The following is a 16331-nucleotide window of genomic DNA, read 5'->3' as shown; positions in this document are numbered from 1 at the left end:
TGGGCGATTTTTAAAAAGGGGCTTGCAAATGCAAAAATGAGCGTTAAAAAAATTGTGTGAGTATACGTGAAGATTGCCCAACTCATTACGAAAGTCCTCATAAAGTATTTTGTGAAAAAAATATGGGTGTTTCGGCCGCTAGATCTATAGGCCAATACACACGAAAAATCGGGGAATTTGGACGATTCTTAAAAAAGGGCCCGTAAATGCGGAAATGAGCATTAAAAAAATGATGTCAGTATACATGAAGCTTACCCAACTCATTACGGAGGTCCTCTTAGAGTTTTTTGAGAAAAAAATGTGTGTGCTCTGAGCGCCAGATCCATGGGCTAATACACACGAAAAATCGGGGAATTTGAGCGATTCTGAAAAAAAGGCTTGTAAATGCGGAAATGAGTGTTAAAAATTGTGTGAGTATACGTGAAGGTTCCCCAATTCATTACGGAGGTCCTCATAACGTTTTTTGAGAAAAAAAATTGGATTCTCCATGTGCCAAATATATAGGCTAACACACACAAAAAAACGAGAAATTTGGGTGATTCTTAAAAAAAGCTTGTAAATGAAGAAATGAGCATTAAAAAATGATGTGAGTATACATGAAAGTTTTCCAACTCATTAAGAAGGTTCTTATAAAGCTTTTTGAGAAAGAAATTTGGGTGTTCCATGGGCTAATACATACGAAAAAATAGAGAATTTGAGCAATTCTTAAAAAGGGACTTCTAAATCAGGAATTGGGTATTTAATAAATGGTGTGAATATACATGAAGGTTCCCAATTCATTACAGAGATACTCATAAAGATTTTTGAGGAAATTTTTCATTACAGAGATACTCATAAAGATTTTTGAGGAAAAAAATTTGGGTGCTCCGAACGCCAGATGTATAGGCTAATTATAACACAACATCCAACAATGTCACCATTGATACTTAATAAAGAATTACTGATCAGAGGAGCAAAAACAAATGCAAGTAGAGGATCATCAAAGAGAGCTAAATTTCATTAAACATGAGTCAATTTTGATAATTAAGTTTTTCTAGGGATTATTATTATGAACTTCCTCAACTGTTTACTTGTACAATAACATAGCTATGACATTCGATAGCTTATACTGGAGTCCTGCAACAAGAAGTTGTAGCAGGGCTGTGGGGTTGAAGTACAAGAGTGGAGGATGCCAAACACAACATCTACATATAATACAACAAGGATTGGCTATAGAGTTATAATGAAATTCTGCCGCTCCTGGTATCAGCTAGTTCTCCTCACGTCGTAGATGGTCAAATGTGTATGAATCATGAGCAAGATTCTGCATGAAGAATGAAGTACATTAGGAAAAGAGTAAATGTATGTCTAAATGGAAAGAGACTACAGCAATTAGCAGAGACTACTATATCCGAATTGTAACCACAAGCTCACTGTCCAACAAACAAGATTGAACAATATAAGCCACTTAATAGAGTTAGAGCTGCCAGAAATGGAAGAGGCATTTCAATTTAAAGAACAATATCAGTGCAGCTTAAGAAATAGTTCACCCATTATTCCAAGAGATCGGTTTGTTCCTCCAATTTGAATGGAACTAGCAATGCTTTGGGAATTACATCACACCATAACTTCAGAAGGATTATTCTATTACTTTTTATCGTCAAGTGAAGAAGTTTTTTAGCCTTTTACCATAAAAAAAGAGTATTTTTGTCCTTCGCAAATAAATTATGCAACTTAACTGTGTGTCTATTATATGAAAGAAGGGAAAACACATCTCGAAAGTAATTACTGACCAAATTTTTGGGTGACAAGACATACAGAACAAGAAATGCAAATTGTACATACAAGTGAGCCTTTACTACAGTCTACAGACCATTAGAAGGCATGGTTGAAATCTTCCGAGGCATGACCAAGGATATGGAAATAGATGAACTCAACCAGCAAACTACGTTGTAAGCATTTTGAAAGGAACCTAAGGCTTGATTTAAGGGGCAACCGCTTATTATTTAAAATCCAGATTTCCTAGCATGAATGAGACATGTTCTCTAGGAAAGCAAAAACAAATTCACCTCAAGCTCAATTGGTCAACACTGACCTTCATATTCCCAGAGATGGAATGGTTTCAAATATTCAGTAACATCCCAAATGGAAAGACATTCTAATTTTGGACTGGAGGGAGTAATAAGTTTCAACCTATTTCAATGTTGCTTGATATTATTTATTAGAGAACACTCATAATTTCAAATTGCCATTGAGTACCTGTTCTTGGGCACGGAAATACATGAAAGGTGTATAGTGGAGAAAGTTTGAAACTCTGGACGTATAAATATCAGCGTATCTGCAGTTTCAAGAGAATTTTTTAAAAACAGTCAAAAGTGCTTAAAGAAAATTTTTACAATCAATTAATAGGTCGTAAAAAGTGACAGAAATTGTCACAGCACATTGACATACTTTTCGATTTGACGCATCAAGTGACTTTTATCCCACAGGCCTGCACGTGAAAGATAACCCCACCTGAAAGAGAAAATAAGACAGATTGATAACCCTCAAGTCCAAATTCGTCAACTGAAAAAGAAACCATGCCTGTGGCTCATCTGAGAAAACATGCAGATGTTCAAGTAAATATTCCAGGCAACTTATATAGGTTAAACTTAGCCAAGGTGATGTTAACTCATTCTGAACATTACATTGCCAACTAAGAGCTAATGAAACCATAAATAAAGTAATCTAGTATAACAAATCTGAGGCTGAATTGAAGGGACAGGTTATTTCAAAAGAAAAATCCTCAAATAACCTTTTGTTGAAAAGCTCTCCATCCTCATCCAACATTGGACCAATTTTCTGATCTAGCCTCTGCATAACAACAAGTAGCTTTTGCATGCTTTCTGTGAGTTCATTATCTTCCATACGTGTGGCAGCAAGGGTCTGATGCATATTAAGAGAATACAGGTTTAAACTGGTTACATCAAGTAACAAAATTGGTAGCACAAAGTAACCCACACAAGTCATTAAAGACACTACAATGAGGCTTTTTAGAGAGCCAAACTTTTTCTTCCATCCCCCCCCCCNCCCCCCCCCCCCCCCCCCCCAACGAGAGCAATCCACAAGGAAAGTGCTAAACACCTTCTATGAGTATGTTATACAATATCAAGAGTTAATGGATTATTCTTTGCACTTAATTTGCATAATTCCAGGCAATATGTCAATAACTACTTATTAATTCCTCGGTGAATATTAGATTGAAGATACTACTGCAACCATGAAACAGGAGGAAGAATATTTTAATTGAAGTTTAATCTACAGAAATGCAAGAATATGCATATGCTAGAACTAGTACACTTACCTGTGCAGGACGTCCCTCGGTCCTCCTCTGAAGAGCAAGCCGAAGTTGGTTAAAGAGATCACCTAAAACCTCTTTTTTATTGATAAGATCTATCAAAGTAGCTCTCTCCTCTTGACTATGAATTAACGCATTATACTGCAGAACAAGAATAAAAGGCATCATATGCAGCAGTCTTACAGAACAAAATCGTCAAAGAGCCATCTCTAATTCACTATGATTCATTTTTTGCTAAATCTATAACTCTTCATTACTGGTACGTGTAAGGTGGAAACAATGAAGTCTCTTTACGGTGGTGGGGGTGAGGGGGGGAGGGGGGAAGCAGAGAAGTCGAAAAATGAACCAAACAATGATAGTTCTAAAATGGCGCCAAGACACAAAGATGAAAACAAGAACTGGATCATAACAAAATCCAAAGCAGGTAGACACTAAACTCCAAAGGTCATGACAGAACGGAACCCCCCAAATCCAACTAACGGAGCAAAAAGAAGCAAATAAACAATTGTAATCCATTCCAGAGACCTGATGAAGATTAACTAACCTCCTCTTCTAGTTCTCGACAAATCAAAGCAGTTCTCCATCGTAGATGAACTTTGGATTGGCTTACATCAGTATATATATGATCACCGACATATAAGATTTCATCTCCATGAACATTGAGCGAACTCTCAATCATCTGAGCGCTTCCCCCAGAGTATAATCCACCTATAAGAAAATTATTAGCTGCTGCTTAGAATGGACAAGTCCTATCCATGTTCGAAAGAAAATATGAAATGTCATTAATGACCAAATGTGATGGTGATCGCTGGAGAAAACTCCTCACAAATGAAAATTCAAAGAAGCCTAACACCCACAAAATTCTGATCCTAAATTAAAAGCAAGAAATGTCAGATGTATTTCAAGCACAAAGAGAATCCTACATCCACAAATATAACATCATTTTTGCATGACGCAGTTGGAGAATGTTCTATTATATTATTTTTCCTTCATCTTCTTTTTTTGGAGTCTAAATACATTGTTAGGGTCATTTGTTGCGCTATTGGGCCAGTTATTATGGGCACTGCAATGTGCTTTATTAGTTTTTATGGCAGCCCATTATCTAGAACTTGGTCAGCATGCTTCTCCAATCAGAAGTTAACTACACCAGGAACATTGCTTAACCCCCAGGCAAATCTTTAGCAGCAGAATTGTTTACCATGAATCCACCAAAAGTTTACTGGGGGATACCATTGTAGTTGTTGCCTTATCAAGAGAATGCCACTTAAAATCCTCAATTTTCAGAGCCTCTAGAAACTTTAAAGGGTGAGTATTAATATATTGCTCCTCCGAAGGTGTTTTGGTGTGTCTGCTTTGTTCACACTAGGAATTCTGAGAAACTTGATCCTAGGGCCCTTAAATGTGTCTTTATTGGATATTCTCCTACACATAAAGGGTACAAATGCTATCATCCTCCCTCCAAGTGATCCTTTGTCAGCATGGATGTTATCTTTCAAGAGTTTGAGCTCTATTTGAATATTACATCATTACCTCTTCGTTGGAAGAGTAACAAAAGAATAGATAATTCTCCCTAGTTTCTGGAAGAAGAATTCAAGGGGAGACTGTTGGGTGTTTGGATGACCTGATTTGATAATTTACTCCAGTCAAAGCCATTAGTATACAGAAACTAAAGATGAAATGTTTAGGCATTTCTTTTTTTGGTGTAAACATAGCTTAATGGAAGAGTTAGAATCAATTTATGTTGTACACTTGTACTAGATTCCTTATGAGAAGATTAAGGACTAGGAGCTTATTTTTTTGCTCATCTGGATGTAAATATGGGGGACTACACACCCTTTATGTAGTTTGTTATGAATACACAAAAATGTTACCTGTAAAAAAAAATAGAGCATAGAAAGACATTATGCGAGTCTCTCTCACACTAGACCAAGACATAGCCTATGAAGTCAGCTTGATGAGGAGAGACATCAAAGGCTGGTCGGAAGACTCGTTTGTCTCTCTCATACTAGACCAGACATAGCCTATGAAGTCAGCTTGGTCAGTCGGTTCATGCATGATCCCCAAGATCCTCATATGAAAGTTGTCTTTCACATTTTACAGTATCTGAAATCAGCTCCAAGAAAAGGTTTGCATTTCTCTAAACAAGGTCACTTCCCAATAGAACTAGATGAAGTCTACATCTGGTTATTGTACACTCGTAGGAGGGAACCTAGTTACTTGGAGAAGTAAGCAGAAAAGTGTAGTTGCAAGATAAAGTCTGGAAGCAGAATATAGAGCTATGGACCAAGGTGCTTGTGAGCTTCTTTAGCTACTAAAATTACTAAAAAATTCGAGATTGTCTGAAGAAAGGGAACTTTCCTTGTACTGCGACAACAGAGTTTAGTATAGTTAAGAATCCTATTCAGCATGATCGAACAAAACATATTGACATTACATCAAAGAGAAAATTATTAGTGGACCCTTGAGTTTACTTTATGTACCGTTAGAAAAACAGCTAGCGGATGTGCTTACAAAAAACCTCAGCCAAAAGACTTGTCATACTTTGGTTTGCAAGTTGGGCATGTACGACATCTTTGCTCCAACTTGAGGAGGGTGTTGATTGTGTATTATATTTAGCATGATTTGAGGAGACTCCGTTTTTTCTTTTCCTAGCGTAATTATAGGAAAAAAATATTTCTATTGTCTTTCCTTAATTAGTTAGGACCATTTGTATAAATACCCCTTCTCATGGTATGTAAAGACATACTGAAATATGAAAGAAGCCTTTTCTTCTTCTCAAATTTTACATAAGATAAACCACAAGTTTAGTAATTTGCAACAGGTTAGAAAATACCTCCATGATATTACTTGCACCAACTCTAAGGACAATCTTAGCAGATACAGTGACCTTTTAAGTCGAACTTTCAAAATACATATATCTCAATAAGATGACATTTTTTATTGAAAGAAATAAAAAAAAGTGTTTCACGTTTAACTAACCATATACAAAGACGGCAAAAAATGTTGAAAAAATAAATTGTGCTAGAATGAGACAGGAGGAGAAGACGAGTTTCATTTACTTATCCAAAATAGGGATGACTTTCATATCATCAGTTTAGAAGTTTAATCACCTGGGCGAGCTTTAAAACAAGGACGCATCAGACCTTCACCAGTCACCACTTCATACATTGGGTGGGCCATTTGGAAGAATTCTGGCTTCCTAGCTGAGACTATAACCTGTATTGGGTAAAGAAGGAAAATACATTTGGTTATGGAGCCATTTAACAATTAACACTTCCCTGAGAAATTTAAATTTGTAGGAAGCAATAAAGGAGTCAAAATAGTTAGCCATCAAATTCTAACAATGACATTTGGCATTGACAAAATTATCTTTTATATAAACTTCTCTTCAAAAGCATTACACTATGAGATAAAGACTTTAATGATTAGCTATTATCAAAATCCTGTTCTGCTTACTCACCATCTCAAATAGATCTCGCCAGCTCATATCATTGGGAAGGTATCGATTGAATGAATGCTGCATCATTTTGTCTGTGTAATGATAATCTGAATTTGTAATCAGTAAGAGCCTCTTCCCAGCCTGATAAAACATGAAATGTTAGATGCTGAATCAACCATCATTTTTTGATAGGGGATTAATAAATCTTAATAAGAAATTGGACAACTTATCTCCCAATTGATGTCCTATTGGACTTCTACACTTGCTATGCTAAATTCATTAAGATTATTTATGCAAGGCTCTAAATAGACTGTGATAATCAATCAAATGGATATAGTTAGAAATACCTCCTTTTGATCCAATAATGCCAAAGGTAGCTCAGGATCAGGTTCCACAAATAATTCAGGCTTGGACATTATCTCACTCTGCATGGGTGAAATAGTTTAGAGTGATATTTGCAGCTCCCGGCATGTGAAGCAATGGATCAATGAAACACATACCTTCAGCTGGCCTTCTACATGTGCCCTGAAGAGTGCCTTACCGACAGCCTAAATAGAATACAAAAAGGTTGGCAAACTCAAGGTTCACATCACAATCCATTCACACACAGCATCCAACCATACCTTGTAAAGCCCTCTATACTCATTTGGACAGAGATCTGGTCCTATTACTCCTTTATCCAGCCTATCTACCAACTGCAAAAGAGACATGTCTAGGATATAGGGCAAGTGCAGAAGAAGCAATATTACATTCTTTTTAGTTGAAACCTCAGGTGTTCAATAAATTTATGCAATTCAAATATCATCATTAATCAGAAACAAGCAACTGGATGAACCGTTCTGTCCAAATAAATTAAGCAAAATATCAGCCTCTACAGAAAGGAGTAGACAACTATCTATAAATTTGGTTAAAGAGAACCACTTCAGTAATAAAGCATCTACTTCTTATGATCAAGAGAAAACCTAAAACAACTAGAAAATAGATAACCAAAATGTCTCAACCTAAAGAAAGAAACATAACAATAATAATGAAAACCCACAAGTCACAACCTACTAAATCAGTACATCTTATTTTAACAAGGAAAGAAACTGCATTAAGAAGAGATAGAAGTCATACAAATCCCTTCACAAGAAAAAAAAAACTAACAAATGTATATGACAAACATGAAGAAATAATGTCTTTTAGTATCGAGTCATGGCATGTATACTGAGGGAGGCCAAGTGATCTACCTGCATATAAGCCACTGCTTCTGAAACTGAGAATAGTGTATTGAGGAACTCCCATTTACTCTCCTTACGCAGATCAACCAGTTCTCTCCCATAGATCTCACTTCCAAACATAGAAAATATGAGACACTAACCAAAACATTACCCAATTTTCCAGAGCACATAAAAATGTAGAACATTCATTCAAATTTACATGGAGCAAATAAAACTTTTGGCTGTGTAGTGCAGTCTGCACCCATCAACCAAAAATTTACATGAAGCAAATAGATTTTAAGCTTCTATTTCCCAATTTGCAAAGCAACGTTTTGTGGACGATCTTTGCTAGAATTACGGTTATATGGATCAATATTTTGAGCTGACAAGTAGACACAAAAGCCCAAGCCATACCTCACTTCTCGAGTTGAAAGCATTCTTGTTCCATGCATTGCCCTCTTGATATATCCAAATCTGTCTGCTTTAACCAGGTTACCTTTCTCTTTGTCTATTACAAGACCTCTTATCACCTGTTTTATAATGAAATGTCCTCAAATGGGTATTAAGATAAACCATTAGCATGATCACATGGTCAGACTATACCAGATCAGGGTCAAATGCAAGCCCATCCACAGGGAAACCCACATTTCTCAGATTCTCCATGCAGTAATCATAAGCCCTTCCTTCCCAGGCCTGTAAATTATGGACTTAATCATACTACACCAGTAACATATGCCAAATACAAAAACAATTAAAGCTACTCAAGGGACAACAAAAAGAATATACAAGACAGCAACGTATTTTAAATTTAAACATCTAAATGCTAGTCGGTCATGGCACTTCCAACAACAATCTAAGAGAATAAAACTGGAAAAAAAATTGCAACTCAAAAAAAAGATAAATGAATTTGGGGCAAATAGAGTACTTTCTCTTTTTTGATAACGCATATAAAGCACTTTTTCTTATCATCAGAATTTAATCCTCTTAACACATAAATGAAATAAGAGCTTCATCAGGCACCAAGATAAAAGGATTGGTAACAGAGAAAACATATATATGGATAAAAACTGCCTACGCTGCCTTATAGGATTAGTTCCCTGCTATGGCACAACATTGTCATATGCAATTCAACAATCAAGCAAACAATAGATGTGGTGGCAAATGAAGGAAATAAATGTGTAAGCAATGAACATTAGCCTCAATTTGTAACAAAGAAAACATGAGCTAATAGTTTACATCACATGAAACAAGAACTAAAAGGTACCATCACGTTATAGTGCATCAGTGTATAGTCCATATCATATCCAATTGCACTGATTGATCGTAGATTTAATGTGCGGCTGCAAAATATGCCACGTGGCGAATGTCGAGCATTATATGGAACCTGCACATTATGTGAGTTAGAAATTTGCTAAGATTTACATGCCAATGCCAATACTGCTTCTAAAATAAGAGGTTATAAATCTTCAGTGAGTTTAAGCATCAGAGATGCTACATAAACACTGCAAGAAGATAGCCATTAATAAGATGCTAAGATTCCATGACTTTTCTCACTTCATTCTGTAAAGCATTTCAATGAGTATAGAGTGCAGACCCACCCCCACCCCCCACCCACGATCCGGCCATCTTTTCATTTCCTTTAGGCTTTAACCCTTCTCCTTCAGTTATTTATCTTGGCAACTAAAATAGAACCTTTTCAAAGCTTTTAAAGAAGAACAATTCACATTTTTGGTTACATATTGAACTGATAAAAACATACAGCCTCTTCTCCCTTCTTTTTTCTTTTATATTCCAATTTTTATTTCTATTACACTCAAATATAAGTTGAGTATAATAGAAGAGATAAGCTCTATCCTTTTAAAATGCTGAAGTGTTGACAAGGAAAAATAGCCCAAAGGGAGAAAATGAGAAAAGTAAAAGTGAATGGACATGCAAGGACAGACATATTCTCCATCACTCAAGGATGAAAGGAAGACAACGTGAGGGGCAGATGATCGACACTGTTTTGGAGCAACATGGGATACACAAGTTCTCTGACACTGAGCAAAAGCATTTAGCCAATGTCAGAAATTTCAGCAATTGATACAAACATCAAAATGCCAACTTGATAAATGCAATACAAAGACAAGTTCACTATTAAAGTACCGGAATGCCCAAGTGTTGAAGCAACTTCTCTGCTTCTTGAGTTTCCATCTTTGCCACCTCCTCAACAGGGCCTTGCAATGCCTTGCCATCAATTCCTGCATCGTTTGTAGCAAAAATGGTAAGGAACTGCCAAGTTCAAAACATAATAGTTAAACAACACAATACTATATGCATCAAAAGTTTAATTTGGATATTCAATTTCATTCATTAAAACCAAAACTTCAGTTATCATAAAAATCCACCTTTTGTTTTTCTCAAATGCAAGTGATCAACAAAACTTTTATTTTTCCAATGCATGTGATTACTAAACATGCACCATTTCTTCCATTTTATCTCGGTGATTGACTTGACACAAAGTTAAGTGGTTGAAACATTAGTTTGATCAAGAAAATCAAAATCAAAATATAAAATTCAAATAGTTAAATGAATTTGAATTCTTGAAAGTTACCTACAAAAATATTATTAGTGGAACCAAACTGGAAAGAGCATCATATAAACTGGAAGACATGCTCAGGGCGGGAGGGAATATTTGAATAACCATAATAATCACTCTAAAAGCTAAACCTTTTTTTATAATTAAGCTATTAGCAACACTTACTTAACTACTCAGAATCAATTCAAAAGCTCAACCAAAGTACTAAACAGGCGAAAATCCTCTCTTTTTAATTTGGGAGTCCGGAAAATGACAAACCAAATTTGTATTCAGTTCATCGAACATCGAACAAACAAGCATCACTGTTTGTATTCCACTCCACAAAAAACATGCCAAGGAAAAACAGGAAATATCACCAACCCCACATCCAGGTGCAACACATGAACTCAAAATTGGGAATGTAATGTACCAAAATTGAGATTCAAATCGCCTTTTGTGCTTTCGCCAAGGTAATCCACTTCAGAGGTTGTGGAAGAAGTGACAACAGAAAACACATCCTCTCCAGGAGGAACCGATGTAGTGGCGCTACAGCGACAGGAGGAGAATCCATTCACTCGATTATACGAAACAGATGAACGGAACACCAATGCACCATCGAGTTTCTGGGTATTTGAGAATACGGCCGGACTTCTACTAGTACTATTTGGTATACTCATACAGCTTGCTACAGCTTGGCAAACTGTCGAACAGCTCATGTGCGTGGATTTTTGTGTGTATTTCTTCCGGTTTGCCGGCGGTTGAAGTTGAATTCTACCACTAGCCGGTACTTCCGTCGCCGGTACGTTCGCCGCCGGGGAATGACGTGTATACTTTACCAAAATTCTATCGACCAATGATCGCAAAAGTTGAGTCTTTTACCCTTTTTCTCTATTTGTCAAAAGGTTGACACTATTTTTTAAAGATTTTTTGAAAATATTTTAAAACCAAAACCAAACATCACCTAGGGTTCAACTTAGATTTGGTAAATGACTCAAATGCCCTTTTAGAAATAGCATTCGAAACCGGAACTATTGTTTCGTGCACCTAGACTAATTTTAGAGGATATACAGTATTATTTCTCACCAAGTAAAAGATACCGATTACTCTATTCACTAAGATTACATACTATAATACTAGATTTAATATTATTTTAAATCTAATAATATTAAACATATCATATAGAATATCAAAATTATTATATTACTGAATAACAAAAGTGAGATACTTTCTCAAATACATCAAACGAGAAATAGAACACGTGAATTTAAATATACGAACTATAACCCAATTATTTAGTAAGAAATTTAAATAAATCTTGATAACCACTAAATATTAGTATTTTTTTCACTATAGAAGGATGATTAATGTAATTCAGCTTAAAAAATGTGAGAGAAAAAATAGACTATCACCCATCAAACTTTAGTTGATTGCACAAAATTTCAATTATTCTTATTCTATGTGATTAGTCTACTTACATATGTTGAAACTAACTTATACATTGAGGCGGAGTCAAGATTAAAAATTTGGAGGTTCTAAAAGAGAGGATGGTTCAGAGTGGTTCGGATTAAGGGTGGTTCGAACCCAAAACTTTAGCATTTTATAGTTATTTCTTTACCACTGAACCGAGTTCAAAAGTTAATATATATTTATATTTATTTAATTTTCTAGTAAAAATACAGGATCTACGAAAAAGCTATTGAGTTCGTCCAAACCCACAAACTCCGACCTAGCTCCGCCTCTGTTCATACACAATTATAGCAAAAATAAGATAAAATAGGAACATACCTTTAGTCATGATTGATTTTGTAAGAGTTGAAAATCTCCTTTGATTTGTCTTTAATTTGCCAAATTGATGGATATTATAGGCATTCATATAGATTGGCTGGAAACTCTTAGCAAAAATCTTTACATTAGTCATTTTTTTGAAGGTTGATTGAGCACTCCTAACAAAGTTTTTAACTTATATTTAGAGAAAAAAAATGATTTGATTTTGACACTCCTAGCAAAATTTTTTAACATGTATAGGGAAAAAAATATAATTAGATTTTGTAAATATAACATAGATTCTTGAAATTTATATATATTTATCTATAAGGTTTTAATTTGTACTTTAACTAGTGAACTAATTCGTATTTTGGCGCTGATTAATCTTTCAATTCAATTATATTTTAAAAGCTCTTAATTGTCAAAGTCAAATATTTTAATCTTTCACCAAATATATATTAATGCTTCATTTATATATTCTTCTATGATATTTTTATCACTTTAAATTGTTTTAGTCTTCTATAAATACTTGTGTGGTGTAGTTATAAGTGAAGAAAATAATTAATTATTTTTCTTAGTAGGAAGTAAAGAAAGAAAAGCATTTCAAGAGATTTTGTATCTATTATTGTGTATATTATATATTTATTTATTTTTAAATCTAAATGTTTTAAGAAAAAGAACCATAAATACATGTATAAATATACTTATCAAAAGAAAAAAAAACCACAAATAGCATTGTCCATATCATATTTTCTGAATATTGAGAATAAATGGACCACAAGAACATTATTGTACTCTTCAATAAGATTTCTTTTTAAAATTGATGTGTTGAAGGACCACTTCTTCAAATAAAAGTACTTGTTTATCTTTTTTACAATTACTTTTAATAAATAAGATAAAGTAAATCAATAGGAAGAAAAATTCAAAAAAGAAAAAAAATAGATAAATAGAATTTCTAATTTTGAAGAGGTGCTTACGTAAATATGTATATACCTTTGCATAAATGTTAATCGACATAGTAAAAAAAATAAATAGAACAACGCTTCTAACCAATAACTAAGATTAAGATATATATATATATATATATAATAAAGAACACAATTATAATGAGAGATGAAAAGTTTATTAATTGAATTCTAAAACTTTTTGGGCTATTAAAAATAATATAAATAAATAAATGAAGAAAAAATATCCAAAAAAGGAGTTTTTCTTTTCTTTTTTATTTCTGACTTACACAATATTTCATTTTAAAATATATATATATATATATTCTCAAGTCTTAACAGGATTAACATCAGTAATTTTATAATTCGTCTTATCACATGTTACATTTTTTGATTTATTGTAGTGAATTTGATGAACTTCATAACATTATAATCGGATCCGGCTCCTCTCCATTTTCCCCAAGTTCCTATTTGGATTAGTGACACATGGCATAGGTTAAAATAAATGGTTAAGATTTAATTTTCCTAAGTAAATCTCTAACCATAATTTAATTAATAAAGGGGAAAAGGACAAATATACCCTCGAACTATCGTAAATGGTATGCATATACCCTCCGTCATACTTTTGGTACATTTGTGCCCCTACCGTCCAAAAACTAGAGCATATATACCCTTTATACTAATTGACATACACGTGTCATAATCTTATCCACTGATCCGACATTTATTGACGAATAAAAATGCGTCACATGTCCCTATTTAGTCTTCCGTTAGAGTGAAGGGCATATATGCTCTAGTTTTTGGACGGTAGGGGCACCAATGTCCCAAAAGTATGACGGGGATATCTGCATACCATTTACGATAATTCGGGATATATTTATCCTTTTTCCCTTTAATAAATACATTATATATTAAGTATTAAAAATTATTATAATCTCACTATTTTAGCAACATATTATCTTGTCCATAAATATAAGGAAAAAAAGTTCTCTTCCTAAATATTTTTTTGTACGTAAGATCTTTTTTTAATTTTCTTTTAAATAATCTTTTTATCTAATTATAAGAATAATTAACTGAATAGAAGTATAGAAATCATAATTAACCTACCGTACGTACTTGTATCACCGTATCCTTAATCTTATTATGAAATTAAAATTAGTTTGTTAAAATGGTTTGATTATCTATAGGGTAATTAATTAATCACTGATAAAGATGCCTTTAACAAAAAAATACGATAAAAAAATTATTTAAAAGAAAATTAAAAAAAAAAGATTTTACGTACAAAAAATATTTAGGAAGAGAATTTTTTTTCCTATATTTATAGACAAGATAATATATTGCTAAAATAGTGAGATTATAATAATTTTTAATACTTAATATATATTCATAGACTAAGTCTCTGTGTCTTGCGCGCATAGACATACAATAATAATCTGATGACTTCCTTCCTTAAAAGAGAAAAAAGAGCTAGTTCATCCGTTATGATATAATACACGTAAGACACCACGCAAGACTCAAATTGCCATATAAGATGTCACATAGGACGTATATATTTATTTGTTCAACTTGTGTGATGTTATTTACTTAATTTAATTACTTTTCTAGTGAATTATGGGTAACTGTTGGTGAATATCCAACATTCCACCACTATGTTCCTCTATAATACATAATCAACGAAACAAAAAATTTTAAGAAAGAAAGAAAAGAAAACTTGGTTTGTCTGATTTTCCAGAACTAGATGATTTTAAGAAGCAATGGTAAAATTTTCTTTATGTGATTTATAGACTATAAATTTGAATCATGAGAGCAATCACTAATATTTATATTAGAGTAAGTTATTTACGTGCTATCCGTTGAACTCTATGTAAATGCAGAATACTTTGTATATCGACTGCCATGTCCAGCGTTTGCTAGTTACGATTTGGAAATTTATGCAATTAAGATTCCTAAATTTTTGGTGGCTCAATATGGTAACCGGTACCTCAATATTAGCAATGGAGTGGTTAAATATTTTTTTATAAGAAACTTGTAATATAATTTTGAATTGTAGTCTCTTGTCCATGGAATTAGCCAAAGTGGTCCTAAAAATAATTATATATATATATAATATGTTTATATCAAATTATATTAATTTATTACATTATTAAGTAATAAATAGAGAGAAAGATATATTATAATAATCAATTGCAAAGTAGTTCCATCATATACATCATTAATAAATAATAATATATTCAATATAATTCTACGTGTGGGGTCCGTAGAATATACGTAGATTTTATCTTTACCTTGAGAGCAGTAGCGGAATTTGCACTTAGAATTCAAAATATGAAGAAGTAACACACGAAGAAATCGAAGGTGATTCAACATCTACTATATACATAAAAATAATTTTAATCATGTATAAAAAATGTAGGAGTTAATTTATCCGAACTCTCCTGACTAGCTCCACCCCTACTTAAAAGGGTAGGGATCACATGCATTTTCGATCGACTCTCGACTTATAGAGGGATGAAAAAGAAGTAATAGCAATAACAAGATAATAAGATAAACAAAGTGAAAGAAACAATCACGTAGTACCAAAGATCATTAAAGAATAAGCAATTATAAAAAATAATACAGTACTAATCAAGAGTTGTTATATATTTAGTCTTTTTCACTAATTATTACTATGACGTTTTGAGCTTAAACATATAACAATTTTAGAATATTAAATCTTTCGTACGAATGTTTAATTAAATAACTAAATTATTGGTACTTTTTGTGACGATTTGTTTAAGGAATTAATTAAATTTGGAGGATATTTAAAAGGAATTTATACCCTTTGCTGATGATTTGAGCGTTATTATGGCGCTATCAAACACTTTGCCAATTTAAAATCGAAATTTGTGTTTGGCCAAGATTACAAAAATCCTTCTTGAATTTTTTTTTTTTCAACTTTTATTACTAGTAAGAAAATATTTGTTTTTTTCCTCGAGAAACTTGATCAAACACCTTAATCTCTGAAATAAACATTTTTGTCTTCTTAGAAACCTGGCCACACAGGATATTAATTATATTATGTCTTAACACGTCCTATTATACTCACACTTTGACTTTTTTACAATGGTCAAAC

The 16331-nt window shown here is 33.3% G+C and overlaps 1 protein-coding gene across 1 annotated transcript; it reads right to left on the bottom strand.

Annotated features, from left to right (window-relative positions):
* Positions 1-978: 978 nt before the first annotated feature.
* Positions 979-11404, bottom strand: LOC125862187 (uncharacterized). Its single transcript, XM_049542198.1, has 17 exons — positions 10942-11404; positions 10100-10194; positions 9219-9338; positions 8558-8647; positions 8369-8484; positions 7985-8084; positions 7379-7450; positions 7256-7303; positions 7103-7180; positions 6777-6896; positions 6427-6532; positions 3861-4024; positions 3323-3457; positions 2774-2904; positions 2431-2493; positions 2239-2317; positions 979-1303 (listed from the first exon to the last, which is right to left on the bottom strand). The coding sequence occupies exons 1-17, from the start codon at positions 11225-11227 to the stop codon at positions 1250-1252; spliced, it is 1857 nt and encodes a 618-aa protein (XP_049398155.1). The 5' UTR covers positions 11228-11404; the 3' UTR covers positions 979-1249.
* Between the last annotated feature and the right edge of the window lie 4927 nt (positions 11405-16331).

The sequence above is a fragment of the Solanum stenotomum genome, chromosome 4, assembly GCF_019186545.1.
Source record: "Solanum stenotomum isolate F172 chromosome 4, ASM1918654v1, whole genome shotgun sequence".
Taxonomy (NCBI): Eukaryota; Viridiplantae; Streptophyta; class Magnoliopsida; order Solanales; family Solanaceae; genus Solanum; species Solanum stenotomum.
This window is presented reverse-complemented; position numbering and strand designations above follow the sequence as displayed.